The 24533-nt window shown below is 43.1% G+C and overlaps 1 protein-coding gene across 1 annotated transcript in view; it reads left to right on the top strand.

Annotated features, from left to right (window-relative positions):
• The first annotated feature begins 4697 nt into the window (after positions 1–4697).
• LOC106593051 (ras-related protein Rab-26) overlaps positions 4698–24533 on the top strand; it is a 103973-nt gene continuing 84137 nt past the window's right edge. Inside the window, exons 1-2 of the mRNA XM_045715666.1 lie at positions 4698–5644; positions 9538–9648. Of these exons, the coding sequence (XP_045571622.1) occupies positions 5405–5644; positions 9538–9648 (351 nt within the window). The 5' untranslated portion in view covers positions 4698–5404. The remainder of the gene's footprint in view (positions 5645–9537; positions 9649–24533) is intronic.

Below are 24533 nucleotides of genomic sequence, written 5' to 3'. Positions count from 1 at the left end.
ATCACACCAGCGTGATGTTGTCATTGACTTGGTATCTGTGGGGTATATCAGTCAAATAGAGTGGCTGAAAGTAATATAGTAAAAATGCTGACATATAACCCAACCCGTGGCTTTACCAGTCAAAATGAATTACAAACCTGCTAGTGAACATGGATCAAGTAGATCCATTCCACTCCGCTAGCTTTATTGATTGTGTTTTGATCCAGTTGAATGTTTTATGAGTCAAGTAATAACATGGAAAACAATCCTATGGAGAGTTTGTTAAAATTGCTTTGCCATGGCTTTGAAGCTTCTATTCTTATTATTAATCTAATTTTGGTCTCTATCTCTATATCTCTCCCTCTCTCGCGCTCTCTCTCTATCTCTTTCTCTCGCTCCTCTCCATATCTCTCTCTCTCTCTCTCTCTTTCCATCTCGCTCCTCTCCATCTCTGTCTCTCTCAATCTCTCTCTCTCTCGCTCCTCTCCATCTCTCTCTCTCCTCTCATCTCTCTCTCCTCTCCATCTCTCTCTCTCCTCTCCATCTCTCTCTTTATCTAAATCCATCTCTTAGCCTATCTTACCCAGCGTTAAAGCCTGTAACATAACCACCACTCCGTATGTAATCTGGCCTGTGTTATGCTGTGTTTTTCCCTGCTGTTTGTTTGTGTACTCTCCCTTTCACCACCACTTAGCTTTTGTCCCCTTTCACCAAACACATGTTACTACCAGGAAACACCATTTGAGGTGAGTCTCAAACAACAATAACACATACCCATGCTAAAACACTAAGGCCAACAGTAATAGCTTTTTAACTGAAACCCCCAAGTCACCCTCCCCCTTTCTCTGTCCCTGGTAATCTTTGTTCTCTCTGTCCACTTCAAGACACCCAAGGAATATAATGAGCTAAAGAAGGAGGGAGAGAGTGAGTGCCCGGCAGTCCAGTGGTGGTCACCCTGCCAAGTACTGACTGAGAGTCGTAGGAGAGGGACGTGCACTGGCAGGATGCCCCTCGGCCCTCGCAGCACTTGGTACTGTAGGGGCAGCTGAGGGAGTGAGTGAAATGAGTGAAGGTTAAAATGCTACCCCTCCCCCCCCCAACACTTGCTAGGTCTTTGGGGGGGTGGGTGAGCGGCTGGCCGGGGCGGCTGCAGGGCGCTTCAAGCTCCTCTTAACCCACGCTCAGGGCACCTGACCCTGGGTAAACTTACACATCCCTGAGGCTCTCTGGACGTAGATGGACGTGCTGTATGTTGTGACCCCGAGTGTGTTCTGACCTCACAGCAACGGGTATGGCACACTGCCCCTATGTCCCCCATCACTTCCAAATCAACATCTCTAGTAGCCAAGCACCTGACCAAGGACCTGCTGGCATTAGTTACTGTAGAAAACACCTGGGTTCAATTACAATTTGAAATCTTTCAAATACTCTTAGCGTTTGCTTTAGCCTGCCTGGAGTGCCATATGGGCGGGATCTGCACCAGTCAAGCTCAATCAAGAACAGATAATGCATTTTAAATGATTTAAAATATTGTTTGGACCCAGGTCTGATGTTTCAGGGTGTTGGTGGTGATTTGAGATATTGTCATGGTGATTTGAGATATTGTCATGGTGATTTGAGATATTGTCATGGTGATTTGAGATATTGTCTTGGTGATTTGAGATATTGCCATGGGCAACACTTCACGCCCAAGGTGTGGCTAGTGTGATGTTAAACTGTGGGCGTAATGACGTTGATGAAATCATACAGTAATTAGAACAATATTTGCACAGTTAAATAACATTATACTGCTAACATCTGCAGGGACATAAAAGGAAGATAATAGTATTATCTATTAGTTTGAGCACAAACAACATAACGTTGTGTCCCAGTTATCACATTGATCTCAAAATGAAATAAAAACATGACACTCAAGCTGGTCTCTTAAACTCTAAGGAGTTGTGCACACGCATGCTGAAACACATGCACACACATGGCAATTAAACGCCTGTATTCAGGAGCACACTCACAGGTCATATTCAACCCGCCTTGACAAGGCTGTTCATTTCTCTAGGAGCATGGATGAATTCCAGGCCACTCTTTTTTTCTCATCCCTCCTTTCCTCCTGCTTTCCTCCTTGCCTCTAACATGTCCAGCTGTTCCAAGTGGAGACAGCTGCGTTTGGAGTGGAACCAATCAGCTGTCAGAGGAGAGAGAGGGGTGACGGAGAGGTGGGGGATGAGGGTTTAGGGGGTGAGTGGGGCAAGAGGGGGATGTGGTCCCAGGGAGAGGCCTCTGGCTCTGTCCCCCTCTCTGAGGTAGTGGTGGGGGGAGGGAGAGGGTGGTGTGTTGGAGCAAAGGAGGGTGGAGGTCTAAAAATGCTGACAGACAGCAGTTTTGGGGCCAAGGAGAGGTGGGCCTGGGCTGCCAGCTGTCCTTGTGCGTCCAGACAGTCCCTCTCGTCCCTCTCACTAGACCGTTGAGTTGGGCAGCAGGGTCAACTCACTGGTTTGACCATTAAAATGTCTCCTGAGTCCATAAGTATGAACTTTATTTCTTCATTTCTATGAGGGCTGGGGTAAAACGGTCTAAAGACACTGCCTGTCTGTCTGTCTCTATGTGTGTGTGTGTGTCTCTCTCTCTCTCTGTGTGTGTGTGTGTGTCTCTCTCTGTGTGTGTGTGTGTCTCTGTCTCTCTGTTTGTGTGTGTGTGTGTCTCTCTCTGTGTGTGTGTGTGTCTCTCTCTCTGTGTGTGTGTGTGTCTCTCTCTGCGTGTGTTTGTGTCTCTCTCACTCTGTGTGTGTGTGTCTCTGTGTGTGTGTGTGTGTGTGTGTATGTGTCTCTCTCTCTCTCTGTGTGTGTGTGTGTGTGTGTGTGTGTGTGTGTGTGTGTGTGTGTGTGTGTGTGTGTGTGTGTGTGTGTGTGTGTGGACTGAGTTAAGTAATTCAAAGAAAACATATAAAACAAAGCAACGGTAAAAGGTTAAAAAAAAATCACTCAATCACGTGTATGATGTTTCAATAGATGTGCCTGTTCATTTGTCTGTGATATGCCATTAGCTTTCCCATTGCTTTAATATTGTGATGCCTGGAGCAACAACAACAAAAATACTAAACATATTAATGTGAAATGAAAATAAAGTGAACATGAACATGCTAATTGAATGGTCTTTCTTTTGCCCTTCCAATTCCAAATGTAATGTCTGGCCTGTAGCTCCCTCTGGTGGCGCTTTACTAAAATCACATTCAAATCACTGTAAAACTTCAATAGACTGATTCTAATGCCCAATCAACAATACAATCATAGTTTATCAGGTGCAGTCTTCATTGTTCCAACTGTATTAAGTTATCATGCAGATATAACGTGGTTAACAGATCCATGGCTCTGCGTGGTAGTCTAGGATACAGTCTGAACACAGTTGATGTTGAAATAGCATGACTGGTGTGCATGTAAACGTTGAGCACTAATTCAATTCTCATATTAGGGATGTATTTAGGTCTGTGGATTACGTTATTTTGGTTTTTGAGTAAAGAAAATACTTGCAAAATGGGTGTCTGCTTATTCAAAAAGTTGTGTTGTATATTAACATAGGAAACACAGCAAATGGGTATCACTCTGACTTTGAAGTATTGTTCAGATGTGAATTTACATATGCATTCATGTTGAATAGCCGTAGACTAATGAACTTTGAATCACTTCGAGATTAGATCACCGTGCTGCGCATGTGCAAGTACTTCTTCAGGATCGGTGTCCCTTCCACAGGATGTTGAGCTAATGTAGGCTAATGCGATTAGCATGAGGTTGTAAGTAACAATACAATTTCCCAGGCCATAGACATATCTGATATTGGCAGAAAGCTTAAATTCTTGTAAATCTAACTGCACTGTCCAATTTACAGTAACTATTACAGTGAAAGAATACCATGCTATTGTTTGAGGAAAGTGCACAGTTTTGAACATGAAAAGTTATTAATAAACAAATTAGGCACATTTGGACAGTCTTGACACAACATTTTGAACAGAAATGCAATGGTTCATTGGATCAGTCTAAAACGTTGCACATACACTGCTGCCAAAATCTAAATTGCTGCTGGGCTGGAATAATACATTATGGCCTTTCTCTTGCATTTCAAAGATGATGGTACAAAAAATACAAAAGAAGGGTTTTTTTTTCTTTGTATTATCTTTTACCAGATCTATTGTGTTATATTATCCTACATCACCCACATTTCCATAAACTTCAACGTGTTTCCTTTCAAATGGTACCAAAAATATGCATATCCTTGCTTCAGGTCCTGAGTTACAGGCAGTTAGATTTGGATATACCATTTCAGGCGAACATTGAAAAAAAGGGGCGGATCCTGCAAGTTCCTTTCTATTCAAGAAATGTAGGCTACAGCGAGCTGGTCGTTACCACAGCCACAAAGTCATAATTATGGCTATACCTCGCCTATTTCTACAATGTATCTCTTAAAATCTGATTTTAAACCTAACCCTAACCTTTAATTAAGACCAAAAATACCAAAATACAATTTTTATGATAGGCCTATAGCCAATTTGACTTTGTTGCTGTGGTTACGCGCCTCGATACCCCAGAACAACAAGAACAATAATTATTGTTCACTCACTTTTCATGTGTGCATAGTTGATTCTTGATGAACATTTTAAAATGATTACTCTTGTCATCACAAGAACTGGTAGGTATACTTTACTGACTCATAACAACAATTTGCCACTTAACGCGCGCATGCGAGGAAAAACTATGAGTTTGAAAGATAATTAATCAGAATTGTTTGTTTTCAGAAACGTATACTGTTTTAGCACAAACAGCTCAGTATTGCTCCACTTTACAGATAGCCGGTGGATTTATTTGAAAGGGCAGCGGGCGCTTTCCATGGTGCTGAATGGCTGTTAAAATGCAGTGTTCCTTTGAAAGTATTTCATAATTCCTACAAGCAGCCAGCGAAATGTTGTCCAGCAGCGCTCAAAATTTCGCTTTTCTTCTCGCTCACCGCACACGCTCGAAAGGTGGAGTTTGTTAGTGCATTGCTTGAGAACCCCGGCTGCCTGTGGCTATTGGAAAAGGCTGCTGAAATCCCAGTCTCATCATTGGCAATGCAAAAGCAGGAGGGACCGGAACAAGGACAAGAGCGCAAGTCACCTCTGTTTCGGGAGGTAGTCTAGCAGTGTGGGTTTCGCTCTACAGAGAGAAGACGCAATTCGAACCGTTCACTCGTTGTATTGTGACATGAGAAAGGTGTCGCTAGCCATGATTTCAAAGTGCAGGTGAAACCGGAGAGGATGTTTTTTATTTCAGTCCCACTGCACAACTTCTAAAACAAAAAACTATAATTCGACTTGTTTATCGTGCGCGAGCGCTCAAATATTTCGCGCCACTCTCAAACGTCACACTTTCTCCACAACTATAAACTGTTTGGAGTGAAACAAATGTCCCGCAAAAAGGCGGGTAAGGGCAAAAACGCCAACAGCAGCCCGAAGACAGGCAGCCCGAAGACAGGCAGCCCGAAGACAGGCAGCCCGAAGACAGGCAGCCCCACCGGAAAACAGAAGGGGAAAACCGGGAAGAGCACTGTAGGGACGGGGAGCGTGGTGCAGGCGAACGGTATGGTTCATCCGAGCAGACCCTCACTCAGCAACAGCAGCGAGTTTTATGACATCGCATTCAAGGTAAATGCACCTGAGCATTATGATAGCCCTTATTTGTAAACAATAACATTAGGTAACTTTATTATTTCATCTCAGTATATTGCTAGTTTGTTAGGCTATTATTATTCAACAATATATATATATATATATATATATATATATATTTATATATTTTAGTGGCTACACATGACCGGTTGATGGGCTACAGATAATAAATGTAATGTGTGAATGTGCATCAAGCAAGTAGGCCTAGACCTAGGTTAGTCTACATGTTTGAAAGGACTAATGTAATCACCACAGTGACCTTTTGTGTTCACTTTGTCAAGCCTGGGGTGTTTTACAAGACCACAAAACACTCATTCATCAAACTGAGCTAATGCCTCTGCCATAGCTGTGTCACTAAAGACAATCAATAGCACCTCAGCAACCAATGAAGGTCACATGGGACCAAGAACCAACACATCTCATAATGTTCTCTATTTGGCAGTTTTCTGTGGAGCCGTATAGTCTTAAGGCTAATCAACAGGTTGTGATGGGTATCAATTCATCCTGTCACTGCTTCAAAGTTCTCTCTCTTCCTTACCCCATCTCTCTCTTTCTCTCTCTCTTTCTCTCTCTCTTTCTCTTCTCTCTCTTTCTCTTCTCTCTCTTTCTCTCTCTTTTTCTCTTTCTCTCTCTTCTCTCTCTCTCATTTCTTATCCTTTTCCTCTCTCTCCATTTCCCTCTCTCTCTTTCCCTTTCTGTGCCATGCCTAAATATGTTGCCAAACTCTCATCCCCCTGGCTGTCCTTCTGGTGATGTGCCTGTCTGTCTTTGAAGTGACGTTTTGATGTGATGACTTGTTTTCTGTTTTTCACATATCTCTGAGTATTGTAAATATTGTATTCCCTGCTGAGTGTCATTTCTCTACTACATATACCTCTGAATGTAGCCTATCTTTTTCCACACACATATGTCTTTTAGGAAGAGCCAACTGATTAAACAAAGGGAAGCAGTGGTTATTAGGAAGAGCCAACATGTTTTCTACCAATACCCATCCTATTGATGAGTCACTGTTAGTTAGGCTGTCTGAATGGTAGTCTATTTCTCTGATATACTCCTGTTGCTCCATTAAGAGTGAGGATATACTGAACCAAAATATAAACGCAACATGTAAAGTGTTGGTCTCATGTTTCATGAGCTGAAATAAAAGATCCCTGTTAGTGAGCATTTCACCTTTGCCAAGATAATCCGTCCACCTGACTGTTGTGGCATATCAATAAGCTGATTAAACAGCATGTTCATTACACAGGTGCACCTTGTGCTGGGGACAATATTAGGTCAGCGTTGTGAACAGTGTCCCATGGTGTCGGTGAGGTTATGGTATGGGCAGGCATAAACTACAGACAACAAGAACAATTGCATTTTATCAACGGCAATTTGAACGCACAGAGATTCAGTGACGAGATCCTGAGGCCCATTGTTGTACCATTCATCTGCCGCCATCACCTCATATTTCAGCTTGATAATGCATGGCCCCATGTCAAATGAATCTGTACACAATTCCTGGAAGACTGAAACTGTCCCAGTTCTTCCATGGCCTGCATACTCATCAGACATGTCACCCATTGAGCATGTTTGGGATGCTCTGGATCAATATGTACGACAGCGTGTTTCAGTTCCTACCAATATCCAGCAATTTTGCACAGCCATTGAAGAGGAGTGAGACAACATTTCACAGGCCACAATCAACAGCCTGATCAACTCTATGCGAAGGAGAAGTGTCGCGCTGCACGAGGCAAATGGTGGTTACACCAGATACTGACTGGTTTTCTGATCCACGCCCCTACCTTTTTTTAAGGTATCTGTGACCAACAGATACATATCTGTATTCCCAGTCATGTGAAATCCATAGATTAGGGCCTAATGAAATGTATTTCAATTGACTGATTTCCTTATATGAACTGTAACTCATTGAAATCGTTGCGTTTTAATATTTTTGTTCAGTTTTGAAGGAGCGTGCAATTGGCATGCTGACTGCAGGAATGTCCAACCGGCCTCACAACCCTTCATTGTTTTAGCCAGTTAGAAATGTGGCAGCTCTTGAAAAGGATAGGCCTAGAGCAACAACCCAACCCCTGGAGAGAGTTGCAGATTTACAAAATGCGGAGGCTGTCATTCAATTTGGCACCCTTGAGACTATTACCCAGAAATACTTGCACAGTGGAGCTCATTTGTAGCATTTCATACATTGCTCACCTCAGTTGAGCTCACAAGCATTATGCCAACTGTAGGCTGTTAATTACATCATTCAAGCCCAAAACCGAGAGAGCCTTAAAGGATCACTTCACTTAAACTGTATTTAGATATTTTGTTCATTATTCCACTGTTAATACATTCCCAAAACAATGTGCATGTCACAAGATAGTTTTTGCTCTGTACTGAAAGTGCTCTATGATGAAGATGCGTTCAGTTTGAATGAAATATCAGTTGAAACAACGGCTAAAACCAGTGGGGAAAAAACTCCTAACACCAATGTTCTTCCTTCGAATCACTGACTCAAACATCAGAAGTTCGTTTGCTATGTGCTGAGGGAAACTCTTAACATAGACACTGAGAGCGAAACCACAGCGTTTTCCAATCAGTTTACTGGGCCCCGAATGAGATGAAGCCTGCACCCTACAAAAGGGTTTGATTTGCGGAGCACCATTGGATCCGCTGTTGTATTTCAGCATATGAGGAGTGTGCAGGGGCTGGCGGCCTGGGAGAGCCTGGTTTATTACAGCTGATCTGTGCTGAGGCAGCGGCCATATGTCGCTCACCGTACACTCTGTAGAGCAGCACATAGTCTGGGTGATGATTAACAGAGGAAAAACAGGGCACTTCACTTCCTGCTCTATTCACTCTGCCTGGGTCTGTTTAAAATACTGCTGTTTTAAAGAGGGAGACAGAGAGGATGAAAGAACAGAGGAGGAGATGAGAGGGGTAGATAAGGATAAGAGAGGATGTGGGACAGGAGAGAAGATTAGAAGAATGAAGATGCCACTGAGATTTTATCAACCTGACCTGACCTGGCTAGACCTCTACTGCATCTCTCCCTCCATCACCCCTCCACCATCCATCCTTTCCTCCTCCCCTCCTGGGATGACATGATAATCCTTCAGACTGAGGCCCCGGGCCCCTGTGGTCCCCCAGCTAACATGATTACACTAAACACATCAACTCTATAACGTCATCAGGCCCCGGAAAGAGAGGAATGTGTGCAGCAGGACCCTCACTCATGCACACACACACACACACAGGCACACACACACACACAGGCACAGAATTCAGTATTGCTATCTGACCCAAATTAAGAGGAGAAGCTAATTTCCAGATGCCCAGTCACACTCTCTACTGGCCAAACACCAACATGTCGAGACAGAGAGTTTAATGAGAATCTGATAATAATTCTGAACAAAACAAATGACCAGAGGTGCAATAATGTCTTGGTGACTTCCTTATGGCCACTTGTGTTCCTGATGTCTACTTGTGTTATGTGACTTTGGGTCGGCCTCTTAAGTGAATGGAGTTATCGTGGTTGTCTGGCTGGAGGTCTGATATCTCCTGTAGTGAACATCGGCATTGTGTACAGCAGTGATTCTTAACTAACCTGGAGTATGGCTGGAACAACATGGCTGGAACAACGCGCTAGAACACACCAATATGTTGTGATCAGGGACGTGATGAGGGAGGAGATTGGGGGTTGTGCTGAAAGACTATTGGACTGTTTTGTCTCTCTGGGGAAGTGCGCTGGAACCTGTTATGTTCAGTTTGTCCTTGTTACACTGAGACAAAGGGAATGTTCACTTACTGTTTGACCTTCCTTTGTGCAGCTTTGTGGGATGTGTGTTAAAACCCCTTTCATTCAGTTTGTCCCTCTTGCTGTGCTGTAGGTGATGCTGGTGGGAGACTCCGGGGTGGGGAAGACCTGTCTGCTGGTGCGCTTCAAAGATGGAGCCTTCCTGGCAGGAAGCTTCATCTCTACTGTGGGCATCGACTTCAGGGTGAGTGGGGATGGATAATACATGGACACGCACACACACATTTCTATAAAAAGGGTAACATTCAATCAATGTGCTTCATACCTCATATTTGTATCTAAAATGGGTCCATTCCTGGCTGAACTTTTTAATAGATTGTTTCCAGAACAGATCTTTTCCTGTGTCTTTAAGCCCTCTGGCTGGAAGTGTTTCCTCTGTGGATACCCGTCTCTCTGGAAGACATATCGATTCTTAAATTAGTTTGACATGCTTTCATTTAGGAACCGTCCCCTGCTGATTGGCATCTCCTCTCCTGTGCCAAATTCACGGCCCCCCATGGGCAGAGAGAAATACATCTAGGAATGAATCTGGGTTCTGGAATTTAATTTCCAATGAGTATGGGGGTGGGGGGGTGTTTGTGTGTGTGTGTCAGTGGAGGCTGCTGAGGGGAGGAAGGCTAATAATAATGGCTGGAATGGAGCGATATGTTTGAAGTATTTGATACCATTCCACCTATACTGTTCCAGCCATTACCACGAGCCCGTCCTCCCCAATTAAGGTGCCACCAACCTCCTGTGGTGTGTCTGTTGTATCTGTGTATCTCTTGGCGTGTATGTGTGCCTGCATTTGTGCGTGTGCGTGCACGTGTGTGTTGTTCCTGGTTGGTTTCTCCTTCATTGTATTTATGTATTGCTTCTTGATGTAATGCTACTGCACTGCTTTTGTTCATCTCTTTTCATTACGTTTAACTGCAGACTCTATAGACTCGAGGTTAGTGCAAGCTATAGCCCTTAAAGCCTTTCCTTTAGAGTGGTCACACATGCTGTAGCATTATCTGACTAGCCACAGCGGCTCTGAACTCCTAACATAAAGGCTTACTGCCTCGTTTGCTCATGTCATATTGATTGATTATTTAATTGTGTTGCTGCGCTGAGACCCTCATGATTACGTTTTCACCCTCAAGGTTCTCCCTGACTCTCCTCTGCATGGCCTCTTGGTAAACCGTTCCTCTACTGGATCTCATCCAGCTTGTAAAACCTTTGTGATTCACACCATAAAACCTTTCCATTCAATCCTATTAAATCTATTATATTTCATTGCCATTAAATTTCAAATTCTTTGTCATTATTACCCTCAAGGTTCTCCCTGGCTCCCCTCTGCATGGCCTCTTGTTACAGTACAACACTTCCTCTACAGCAGGGCTCATCAACTAGATTCATCCAGCGTGGAAAACCTTTGCGATTCACACCAAAGAAATTGAGTGAATATAACTGATATTCAAGTAATTATATTTCTATGTTTCACTATTTCTCATGAAATGGTCACAGTTGTGGCTTTTGTTGATTCTCATAATGCATGAACCTAGATATAGCAGGCATAGAACATTCATATCTCTACTGGGCCACACCATTTTTGCACCACTAGTGGTATTTTATATGTCATTTCATGCTGTAGAAACCATTCCCTCTGGTCATGTTAGTGCCTTCTCCTTATATGTCATTTCATGCTGTAGAAACCATTCCCTCTGGCCATGTTAGTGCCTTCTCCTTATACTATCATAATGCGTTGCAGGACTTGCTAAAAGCAACCATAACTTATGTATCAGCCTCTATGTTGGCTTTAAGTATGGGATGGATGTGTGTCTACGGTCTAAGTATGTGTGTATATGCAGGAGAGAGAGAGAAGGGTATAAAATCTATCATTATCAGTAAATTATGGGAGGGTCTGCTGTGGCAGAAGGCCATCCACAGGGGGGGGGGGGGGATTGTTTACCTTGCTGCGATTGGCTGAAAGGGCTGGTCTGCGTCCCAAATGCCACCCTACTCCCTACACAGTACACTGCTTTTGCCCATAGGGCTCTGGTCAAAGGTAGTGCTCTATGTAGGGTAGTGCTCTATGTAGGGTATCGGGTGCCATGTCGGACACAGACCAGGAGATTGCTCTGTGCTTGATTGCTCCGGCCTCTGGAGTGCCTGGATCCCGACAGACCCCGTAAATGATTTCTCAGCCTCCCGTCAGCAGGTCATGGACAGCATCAGCAGATCATGGACAGCGGCTCTGAATGGGAGGTGTGTGTCTGGTCCCATATTGTGTGTGTGTGGGCGTAACTGACTTTAGACTTCTGCTATTGAAATGTTTTCAGTTGAGCTCCCAGAGCTGGTGAAATGGACTTCTGATGCTTTCTACACAATTTGCATTGTGTATCAGATAGCTTTTTCAGTGAGGGATATGTCTCCTTTTGTATCATAAAAACACCACACACACACACGTAGACAGACACGCGTGTACAAACGCAGACAAACAAACATGCATACACACAGACACTAATCTGTCATTTTGGTAAAGCATACTGGTGGAAATACTTTTCTTTGTAACAGTAACTTTTAAATAGACCAGGAAGACATAGCTGTACATTGCACTAGTTCAACCACATACTGACCCAAATCTGTATCAATAGGTTATGTTTCCATGACGACATCACAGCATTGAGCGGTTATATAGAGGTCTACTGAGTGGCTCAGTTCTCTTATCTTACAGAAGACCTCAGCAACAAACTTCAGAGTGAAATAATCTGCTGTTCTAGAACTTTGTAAAGACTTAAGTTGTTATAGCTCCTCTAGAAGTTCAACATCTCTGCTGTTCTGGAATGTCTTTGAGTCACATCCTTGTTCCTCCAGGAAGGGCAGGTGTAGAGAAATGCACCCAGGGACCCAGTATGTCGATGGGCATGGAGATTGTGGGCATCGTCCTGGGAGTCATAGGATTAATCACCACCATTGCAGTGTGTGCACTCCCCACCTGGATGGAGACAACCTTCATAGCAGCTAACTTTGTCACCACGGAGGAGGTCTGGGACGGCCTGTGGATGAGCTGTGTGAAAAGGAGCACGAGCCAGATTCAGTGTGAGGTCTACAACTCCATGCCAAGCTCCGCATGGAGCTCCAACCTGCAGGCCACCAGAGCCATGACCATCATGGCTATTATCCTGGGGTTTCTGGGAGTCATGGTCTCCATGGTCGGGCACAAGACCACCAACTACATTAAGGGCAAGATAACCAAGTTGATAATTATAAGAGGAATATTCTTCATCCTGGCTGGAATTCTCATCCTCATTCCTGTCTCCTGGAAGGCCAGGGCAATCCTCAGCGACGACTCCAATGAGTTGACCGGAGAGAAGAGGGAACTGGGGGGAGCACTCTACTTTGGCTGGGGGGCTGCAGCCTTTCTCCTGATTGGAGGGGCCATACTTAGCAGAACACTGTATACAATCTATCTACCTCATCCCCATATTGTTTTTATTTACTTTTCTGCTCTTTTGCATACCAGTATCTCTACTTGCACATCATCATCTGCTCATATCACTCCAGTGTTAATTTGCTAAATTGTAATTACTTCGCTACTATGGCCTATTTATTGCCTTACCTCCTCACGCCATTTGCACACACTGTACAGTATATAGACTTACATTTTCTTCTTGTGTTTGACTGTACGGTTGTTTATTCCATGTGTAACTCTGTTGTTTGTTGCACTGCTTTGCTTTATCTTGGCCAGGCCGCAGTTGTAAATGAGAACTTGTTCTCAACTAGCTTACCTGGTTAAATAAAGGTGAAATAAATAAACAAGTGGAACAGAGGTCGTGGCCATCACCACGGGGGTCATAGGATGGATAATCTCCATGGTGACCTGGGCATGTGCTTTAGGAATGTTAGACCTTCAGCAATACAGAAGGAAACTGATTTTATCCTTCTCCTCCTTCTCCATTATGCTCGGGCTGATATTTTTAGGGCTGATGTTATTCCTCTACGGATCAAAGTACACTAACTGCATCAAGAGGAATCTGTCTAAAGCCGAAGTGATTAACTTTGTCGGACTATTGTTCAACATGGCTGGTTTAGATCAGCTGATCTTTACCTTCTTTGTTGCCTTCGACTTGACACAACTTGAACCCTGACAACTTCCTGCAGAGTAATGGCCTTGTGTTTTCAGCTGAACCCATTAGGTGGGCTGCTTCAATGCTTCTAATAGGAGGGACTATACTCTGCTGCTGCTTTAAGAAGAAAATATTTAACAAAGAAAAGCAGAAGTTGACAATTGACTCTACTGTATTGACCTAAATCGTGTCCTACATGATCTTTATTTATCTTAACCTTACCACTTCTGTGTTTGTGAATCTGAGAGCAGCAAAAAGGTGTAAGCAATTAGATGATTGGTGATGGAAACGCTTCATGGTCTGTACCCACACTGGACCCTGCAGGGTAAGATTGCCCACCACTTGTTAAAACACTTGAAAGGTAGATGTAAGCATCTTGTATAGGGCTGACTGAGGGGGGATGTTTTATAGGTGGTGGAACTGACACCAAAATCAATTGCTTTTCCATTATTATGAATACTAAATGTTGTTATTAGTCAACTCCTGTGCTGTCTCCTGACTTCATTTGTTTATTGGGTGGAACTATGTTCTTCCTCATAGCTCAGGTTGTTTCTGGACAGGGACAACATGTCTCATCAAGGTGTAGCTGTAGACACTGGGGGTTTTAGTTGATCACACAGATGTATATTGAACTAGTTGTTCAGCTATGTGGGTATCAACAACTCTCTCTCTCTTCTCTCTCTCTCTTTCTCTTTCCTACCTCCCTGACACTCCTTTATTCCTCCATTATGTAACTGTTGCCTCTCTAGTGCTCCAGTTTCAGGGCTGGGTTCATGTCCAGGATGGTGCAACTCAATATTAGGAAGGTGTTCCTAATGTTTAGTATACTCAGTGTGTTCTGCCTCTTTAAGAGCAGAATGTTGATTCATGTCCAACATTCATTTAAATGTTGGTAGATTTTTGTTGTGATTATGTAAGCTTGTTTCAGCACCAATTTTCTATTGGTTTAGGAACAGGCATACGCTCCCAGGAGGGTTATGTTTTGGTTTGGTTACATAAGAGAGAGAGACACAATTAATTCACTGCATCAATCAGTGTTTTTTTTTTTTTCATTCATTTATTATATAATCTGCATACCCTGTTATTATTAAGAGGAACATACAAAAATCTGTTATTGACGAGAAAGAGGCAGTGGCTGCTGCAGCTGCCTGGCACATTTTCAAAAGGAAAGACAACATTTCAATGATTGTCGTTAGTATAATATATTTTCCTTTATGAAATAGGTTATCAAACTACTCATGTGACAGCGAATGAAAAGATGAGGGGGGTGGGCTCTTCTAGTCCATATTTAGTCTCAACTGTGGTTGCTGGGGCAATGTTTTTGCAGCGAGGTTAAAACTGGTTTCTGGTTTCAAGGCCTTGTTATTACGAAGAATGCTAGATGCTTAATGTGTCCAAATTTGACCTGATTCCAGGCACTTTATGATGCGTCTCCAATTTCCACATGGTTTATTAGTCAGCAGATTGCCATTTCCACATAACATGGTGTGTGTGTTTGCATTTGTGCAAGCGAAAGTGCAATATTCCAATGAGAGAAATTGGAGGAAGCTAAGTCATTGTGTATGCATCTGAGGCTCTCCAACCAGCTCTCTCGCTCTCAGTTCGGTTAGTCTGTTTGTCTCACCAAAGCATGTCAATCAATCACTTTTGGACAGACTCAGTTGGTCCAGATGTGAACAATATGTATTAGACTGTCAGACGCTCCAGTCAGGCTCATCAACTGTTACCCACAGATACAAGCAATCAACGTTTCAACCCATCAATATCAATGTGCTGCACGCACACACACACACACTGTTCTCCTCACATTGTGATTGTTCTCATCCATCATTGTCTGAGAGTTGAAACATAGTCACGTCACTTCAGTTATTCTCCAGATTGCTCTTTGGATATTTATATATCTCATTGCTGAGAATAATATGTGTGAGGAGGAGTGGGACACAGTGTCACTGCTGTTGACTCCCCCAAAGGTACTGGTGGGGAAATGGAATCATACAGTATCTCATCAACAGCAGTATATCCCATGGCAACTCATTACAGCAGAGAGAAACTATACCGTCTTGCTGAATTTGATCAATTTGGCTTGGTCTAACTGGTATTTGTTCAGTGCAAACCAGGATATAAATAGCATGTTTTATTTTAAATACTTTAGAAGCATTTGATTTAGTTTGTCTGGTATAATGGAACCAATAAAACAGTCCTATCAGGTAAGCTAAATCAAGCGCACCTAAAATATTTCAAAGAAAACAACATATTAACTCAGTGCACCGAATACTATCAACATTAGCATTTACCCTTAAATGTCTTCAACCTGAGCGAGAGGAGTTGATAATTCCCATGACAACCAATATTCCCATGACAACCATAATGGGTCAAGGAAATGTCCCCATTGGATGCCAACCAACAGCGGTACGTCCTCTTAAAAGGCATTGAGGGAAAGGAAGGATGAGAGCATGAAAAGACACAAAAGGGAGAGGTGGAGAGCAGATTGTATAGAGCAATATCCTGTTTCTCTCCTCTTCTCCTTCTCTCCTCTTCTCCTTCCAAGCCAAATAACAACCTCTTCTGATGGGCTCTGTTTATTACTGATTTGTTGTTGAGCGTTAGAAAGACGCTCTCCCTCCCTCCCCATTTCTTTGTATAATCTACCTCCCCTCTTCTCCTGTGTAGAAGTAATCTCTCTCAATCCTACTGCTCTCACTCAAACGTACAAACGCTAGTCGGATCCTGTTGGATCCTGTTGGAAAAAAAAGAGGCAGCTTCTAACTGCATAAATCTGTCTGTGACATCTCCTGGCATTATACAGCTATGTCCCAAATGACACCCTGTTCCCTATTCAGTGCATTACCTTTCACCAGGGCCCATAGGGACACAGCCTAGATTTATGCCTTTCGGGACAAGACAAATGTTCTGTTTCATCATGTATGAAGTCGGTTGGTTAAAAGGTATGAGTGGAATTGATGGAAGCTCATGTGGATCTGAGATCAAAGCTGGGGTTCTGGGCCCGTATCCAGATAAAGCGTGCTGATCTAGGAACAGATCCCCTCCTGTCCTTGTAATCATATTCATTATGACCTAAAAGGCTAAACTGGTCCTAGAACAGCACTCCTATTCTGAGACAACCCTGGTGGTGTTTCTTGTTATGCATCCATATAGGCGTTTTGTTAGTCTTCACAGAGACCAGTGTTGTTAGTGGCGGTCCACAAGAAACGTTCCCAATCACCAAGTCCCATTGATTAGACTATTGATAGCTCTGCTCTTGTTCTCATTCAGGTCCTGCTGGGTATGTCAAAAGCTTGACCTCTCTTGTCCTGACACTGTTACCATATGTCGCAACACTGTCATGTCCAGTGTCCTAAGTCATTTGTTATTGTCTCTCCTTGGTTGAGTGCATGAATGTCTTTCTATTGACAGGTGTTATTGTATTTATGTACACCTGTGTGTGAGTGAGTGAGTGAGTGTGTGCGTGTCTGTCGATGCCTGCATGTGTGTGTGTGCATCACCATCTCTGATTAGAATGCAGGGCCACTGTTGACCTCGGTGGCTGTCATCCCTTCCCCTGATCCCAGCCTTTCTGAACTTGTGTGTAATAGTTCAGTCTATATCGACATGCGTGGCACTTCTAATGAGCTGTGGTCTGTCTGTGGTGACAGGTCATACATTTACATGTCAGTCATTTAGCAACTGCTCTTAAATGCAAGTAAAACTAAATGCATGCTCTTCAACCGATCGCTGCCCGCCCATCTAGCATCACTACTCTGGACGGTTCTGACTTAATATGTGGGCAACTATAAATACCTAGGTGTCTGGTTAGACTGTAAACTCTCCTTCCAGACTCACATTAAGTATCTCCAATCCAAAATTAAATCTAAAATTGGCTTCCTATTTCACAACAAAGCATCCTTCACTCATGCTGCCAAACACACCCTCGTGAAACTGACTATCCTACCGATCCTTGACTTTGGCGATGTCATTTACGAAATAGCCTCCAACACTCTACTCAGCAAATTGGATGCAATCTATCACAGTGCCATGCGTTTTGTCACCAAAGCCCCATATACTACCCTCCACTGTGACCTGTATGCTCTCGTTGGCTGGCCCTCGCTTCATACTCATCGCCAAACCCACTGGCTCCAGATCATCTATAAGTCTTTGCTAGGTAACGCCCCGCCTTATCTCCGCTCACTGGTCACCATAGCAGCACGTGCTCCAGCAGGTATATTTCACTGGTCACCCCCAAAGCCAACTCTGCCTTTGGCCGCCTTTCCTTCCAGTTATCTGCTGCTAGTGACTGGAACAAATTGCAAAAATCACTGAAGCTGGAGACTTATATCTCGCTCACTAACTGTAAGCGTCAGCTGTCAGAGCAGCTTACATAGCCCATCTGTAAATAGCCCACCCAACTTCCTCATCCCCATATTGTTATTTTTATTTTTTTGCTCCTTTGCACCCCAGTATCTCTACTTGCACATTCATCTTCTGCACATCTATCACTCCAGTGTTGTAATTGCTAAGTTGTAATTATTTCACCACTATGGCCTATTTATTGCCTTACCTCCCTAATCTTACTTCATTTGCACACACACTGTATATAGACCTTTCTATTGTGTTATTGACTGTACGTTTGTTTATTCCATGTGTAACTCTGTGTTGTTTGTGTCGCACTGCTTTGCTTTATCTTGGCCAGGTCGCAGTTGTAAATGAGAACTTGTTCTCAACTGTCCTACCTGGTGAAATAAAATAAATAAAGACACTTTTATCCGGAGCCACTTACAGTTAGTGTATTCATCTTAAAATAGCTAGGTGAGACAACCACATATCACAATGGTAGTAAGTACATTTTTCCTCAAAGACGTTATCGGCAAGTTACCAATAGGATAACTATTGCCCTCCCCATCTCTCCCTTGGGGATAGATTACCTGGATCGTGTTCATTAGGGCATACAATGGAAAATGTTTTGTAGTGGGAAAATGAAAACAATGTTCTTATTGGACAAGTCTGGGTAGTCCCTCTCTGTTTCAATCCGTTTACATCTGTTTGGACCGACTGGACGCAACCCTGATGGCTGACATCAATGCCATAATCCTCCTGGCATTGGCTCCTCCATCTTGGACAAGGAGGCTATAAGTGATACGTCTAGCTGCTTGTCCTTAGACTACCCCATATATAGGTCAATCTATGGCCCTGAGTTGTTCCTGACCACTTGGACCTGGCCAGGAACAACTCTGGGCCCTTATAGATAATGCCTCTGACCTGTTGGCCCTAACACACCCAGAAGAAAAAACACTTTTTATCCGAACAGTTGCGGGCACTACGGCACTCTAGTGTCAGCTAATTAATACTACTTTAGCGGTCCCCAAAAACTTTTAGTGCCTGCAACTGTACATTATATCTGTCAGTGGAGCTTTTATACATTGGAGGAGTCACAGAGAAGCTTTGTGTTAGTGATGGACTGTAGGGCTGGTCTTTTACAGTGATGCAAGTGTCCTGGGGATCTATGGAAAAATGGCCGCCCTACGGAGTCCAGCCATAGAGATGGATAAAGGGCACCCCCGGCTATCTTTGCCATTGATTCTTTCTGCAGTCTAAGTGAGGTATCTAGGACACCATGGCCACTCTATAGATGCTAGGTTTTGCAGTGTTTTCTGGATGTCTCAATGTTTGTTGCTGTTAGCATTGCCCGGGTCTGATTTAGTAACTTGTTGAGTGAGATACTGACTAACAGATAAAGAGAGACTGACTGACTGACTGACTGACTGACATCTGTGAGAATATCTGGTGCCTTCTGTGCAGTTTATAGGATCGGTATATCATGTTCCTGTGGTTCTTGAATGTTGCAATACTTTGCAGAATTGGAACATACTCAAGTATCAGGTGTGTTGATTACCAAGTTGCTCTTGCCATAGATCATCAGGGCTCCAGTTCCCCGGCACCTCGGGGCTTCAGAGTACGGAGTGGATGAGCAGAGGGCCTGTTGTGTAGAATCGATCTCTCCTCCCTCCTTTCTCCCCTTGTTCAGATGAGACAGAACTGAGCTCAGCACATTCTGACAGGGAAGTTGCAGCTGGTTAATACATTGGAGTGTATGTTAGGTAGCCATGGGAACCAGACCTGTCTGTGTTCTCATTCTACTCTTTACCAGGTGCAACTCCTTGTCATATGCCAAACATGTATGTTTAGGGTGTATTTTTAGGTCATTCTGCTGGAATTAATTGTGACAGGATCTGTGGAATGTTGACTTGTAGGTGAGTGCACTAGGCTAGTGTATGTGAGAGGTTTTGTGTGTCTGTCTCTATCCCCATGAGTATAAAGGCATTGCTTTGCACCTGCAGGGTCAGTCTAAATGTCACGCTCACAGTTAGCCTTCCTCTTCCTACTCCTCATCCTCTAATCTCTTACATTCTTTCCTCCTCTCCCGGGTCACTCAATCTATCACCCCCATAAACGTTCACACCACACACACACACACACACACACACACACACACACACACACACACACACACACTACAGAAGTGTCTTCCTTATTTCCCCATTCACTTTCTAAGGACACAGTACATTTTGACCCAACAGAAGATGTCATTTCTCACCTTATTGATATGCAGTTTCGTGGAAAATAGAAAAACAGTTGTGCCATTTCACCTCGCAGCTGGATGCTTTAAAAATGAGACATTGGCCTCAGCGGGGTGGGTCAGATATGAGGAGTGAGTGTGCGTCTCTCTCTCTTTCCTCCTCGCTGTTTCTCTTTCTCTTTCTTCCTCGCTGTCTCTCTGTTTCTCTCCTCCTCCCCTCATCTTTATTTCCCTCCCCCTTCTTTCTCCCCATCCCAAAGTCACACTGAGCTGTGCCTGACCTTCAACCACTGTTCCCCTCTCCTCTCCCCCTCTCTGCACCTGTCCCCAGGCCACATCGTCTGCATGTTAACAGAGAGCGAGCGAGAGAGACCCACCCCCTCTGGCGTCCCTGCTGTATTAACCTTGATCAAAGGGTGATGTGCTGATTGTTGGATTCTTCTACTACACAAGGGCTCTGAACTCCTCTACAGTGTCTCCTTCATCACTACTTTGTGGTCTAGTGAATGTTTTAAGGTTTCTCTTTGTCTGCCTTAAAGTTATCTCGGTTATCCCAGAATTAAAGTCCTGTGTAATTGGTCAGATGCACAATTAAGTTCTGGGTGCATACTTAAGAGAAAGGAATCGCTCCACACTCTCTCTGCAAGTTGCGGGCAAGTCTATGGGCCAGATGTCCCCTTCCCTTCCGAAATTCGAAAGATGCTAACACCTGCAAAATTGTGATTTGTCCAAATAATCAGGGACAAAAAACCCAAGAACCAGAACTGATGCTGCTTGTTATCTCACGTATCATGACAGATCTACTGTACCATTTATGTTTTCGTAGTCTGTCCATTAGCCTTAACGAGACAAACCTCTTTGAGAAGATGCTATACAGTAGCTACAAGTTATGAATAACTGTTGAGCACAGTTGCGGGCACTAAAACATTTTTTTTTTTTTGTAAGAAATAGCCAGGTCACATCACTAGCTCATGCTTGCTTATGATAGATCTTAGAATGTTATAATGTCATCTTAAAGCATTATACCCAGTGACATTAAATACCTGTCAGCTTCAATGACAGTTACCGAAGTTTCTAAATGTGTTTGTGGTTGTAGAGATATGAATGCAACTGATTCTGTCTGAGTGAAAGTCTTTTAATCAGTGAACTGTACAGATGCCGAATCTTAATTTGATCATCCTGAAATGCAAACTTTTAGTGTGTTAGAGGTTTAAAAAGGCTTCTAAAGTTTATAATTTCTGCTTTAAAATGTCAGCCTTGATTTTTAATGAATTTTTATTATCAACCCCTATAAAAAAAACATTTCCATGAATTCTAATCCACAATCCAATTCACATTTCCTGTTGCTGCAGGATTATTTTCCTGCTGTGTGAAACTGGCTCAAATTAAGATACGGCATCTGTATGCAGACAGCAGCCTTCCCAGTTTAGAGAAGGAGGTGGAGTAGGTGGTGTTTATGTGGAGGACTGTGCAACAGGTTTGGGCGTGTGTCACTCAGTCTGTAGAGGTTGAGGAGAAGAGACCAAAGGGAGAAGCCAGTGAGGTGGCATGCTGTCTCATTAACTGAACCACTGAGCCAGTCTTATGGAGGGAGCAGATCACTGAGCCAGTCTTATGGAGGGAGCAGATCACTGAACCACTGAGCCAGTCTTATGGAGGGAGCAGCTGTCTAGGCTGGTCTAATCTATAGCACTGCCATGCGCGGTAATCAGAGAGCATCAGACGACAAACACACCACCACGCTCACACACGCATACTGTAAACATGCAATCGACACTCACAACACACACACACACACACACACACACACAGATACTGTAATCAACAGACACAAACTTTCTGTAATGTAGACAGACTCAAAAAACACTCAAAAGCACACACTCACAACATTATAATGAGCGCCACAGCTTCAGAACATAAACAAGAGCTCTTACATACATAGCATGTTACCTTGTCTGATTGCATCCGAACAGAAATAGATAGTCGAAAGAGAGGGTTTTCAAAGCCCAACTTGCATCTCTTCTCTTCCCTTTGGTCATCTCTCTCGTTTGGTCAGGTAGGATGTGATGGAGATGAGGTTGTTAGTTTACGCTACATGTACTCTGTGTGGGGGTAGAGTACGGTGTCCATATTAGGATAGCCTCGCTATCATCACAACTTCTAGATTGAACAAAGTTGTGCTGAGACTAGGGCTGTCTTAACATGGACACCGTAGAGGACATGGAGCCTACTCACCGGTGGAGTTGTTGTGTTTTGAAGACTGAGAAGAGTGGCTTCCTCTGAACTTTAGACAGAAAAATGCAGATCATCTACGGCTTGTTCTCTTCCTTGCAAGATTCTCCTGTCAATCAATGCAATTTATTTATAATGCCCTTTTTACATCAGAAGTTGTCATGAGGTAGCTTTAACCTCTATGGGCTAGACTCAACAGCCAGTGTAATCCCGTGGCGCGATATTCAAATACCTCAAATGCAAAAACTTCAATTTCTCAAACATATGACTATTTTACACCATTTTAAAGACAAGACTCTCGTTAATCTAACCACACTGTCCGATTTCAAAAAGGCTTTACAACGAAAGCAAAACATTAGATTATGTCAGCAGAGTACCCAGCCAGAAATAATCAGACACCCATTTTTCAAGCTAGCATATAATGTCACATAAACCCAAACCACAGCTAAATGCAGCACTAACCTTTGATCTTCATCAGATGACAACCCTAGGACATTATGTTATACAATACATGCATGTTTTGTTCAATCAAGTTCATATTTATATCAAAAACCAGCTTTTTACATTAGCATGTGACTAGCATTCCCACCGAACACTGCCGGTGAATTTACTAAATTACTCACGATAAACGTTCACAAAAAACATCATTATTTTAAGAATTATAGATACAGAACTCCTCTATGCACTCGATATGTCCGATTTTAAAATAGCTTTTCGGTGAAAGCACATTTTGCAATATTCTCAGTAGATAGCCCGGCATCACAGGGCTAGCTATTTAGACACCCAGCAAGTTTAGCACTCACCAAAGTCAGATTTACTATAAGAAAAATGTTATTACCTTTGCTGTTCTTCGTCAGAATGCACTCCCAGGACTTCTACTTCAATAACAAATGATGGTTTGGTCCCAAATAATCCATTGTTATATCCAAATAGCGGCATTTTGTTCGTGCGTTCAAGACACTATCCGAAAGGGTAAATAAGTGTGACGAGCATGGCGCATTTCGTGACACAAAATTTCTAAATATTCCATTACCGTACTTCGAAGCATGTCAACCGCTGTTTAAAATCAATTTTTATGCCATTTTTCTCGTAAAAAAGCGATAATATTCCGACCGGGAATCTGCGTTTAGGTAAAAAGAGGAAAGAAAATAAAGCACGGGGTCGACTCGTGCACGCGCCTAAGCCCATTGTCCTCTGATCGGCCACTTGCCAAACGCGATAATGTGTTTCAGCCAGAGGCTGCCTCGATATCATTCAGCTTTTTCCTGGGCTCTGAGAGCCTATGGGAGCCGTAGGAAGTGTCACGTTACAGCAAAGATCCTCAGTCTTCAATAAAAAGAGCCAAGATGAACAACAACTTGTCAGACAGGCCACTTCCTGTACAGAATCTTCTCAGGTTTTTGCCTGCCATATGAGTTCTGTTATACTCACAGACACAATTCAAACAGTTTTAGAAACTTTATGGTGTTTTCTATCCAAAGCCAATAATTATATGCATATTCTAGTTACTGGGCAGGAGTAGTAACCAGATTAAATCGGGTACGTTTTTTATCCAGCCGTGTCAATACTGCCCCCTAGCCCTAACAGGTTAACAGTAGTCCAGGCTAGTTTGAGTATCACTTTTGCTGACTATGAAGATGGATGCAGAAATTGCCTCTTCATTTGACCCTTGATATCCAAATGTAAGGAAACCATTGGACCTCGATATGCTGTGTCACCAAGCCCAGGGCTGTGTTATTGTGCTTTGGCTATAGGGCCTAGTAATGCTTCATTGGCACCTGTGGGAGATTTAGTATTGATGACGGCTCAGTAGCTAAATGGACTGCAGAGAAATGTTGAAAGCAGAAGAGGGGGACAATAACATTTCAGATTGTAGTTAGAACACACCCTAACCTTGTGTGGTGCAGATCTAGGATCTTAATTTGATCACCCTGTTGCAGGACAACTTTCCTGCAATGCAGGACATTTTTAACTTGTAGTGTATTCAAGGTTTAAAAAGGCTTCTGTTGTTGAATTTCCACTTTGTCAGACTTGATTTTTCGTTACGAAAAATGTATCAACCCCTACACAAATGTCCATAATCCACATAATAATTAACATTTCCTGTTGCTGCAGGGTTATTTTCCTGCTATAGCAAACTGGCTCAAATATTTATTTATTTTGACATTTAACCTT

Source organism: Salmo salar, chromosome ssa03 (assembly GCF_905237065.1).
Source record: "Salmo salar chromosome ssa03, Ssal_v3.1, whole genome shotgun sequence".
NCBI classification, from domain to species: Eukaryota; Metazoa; Chordata; class Actinopteri; order Salmoniformes; family Salmonidae; genus Salmo; species Salmo salar.
Note: the sequence above shows the minus strand (reverse complement) of the source record. Positions and strands in the feature narration are given on the sequence as shown.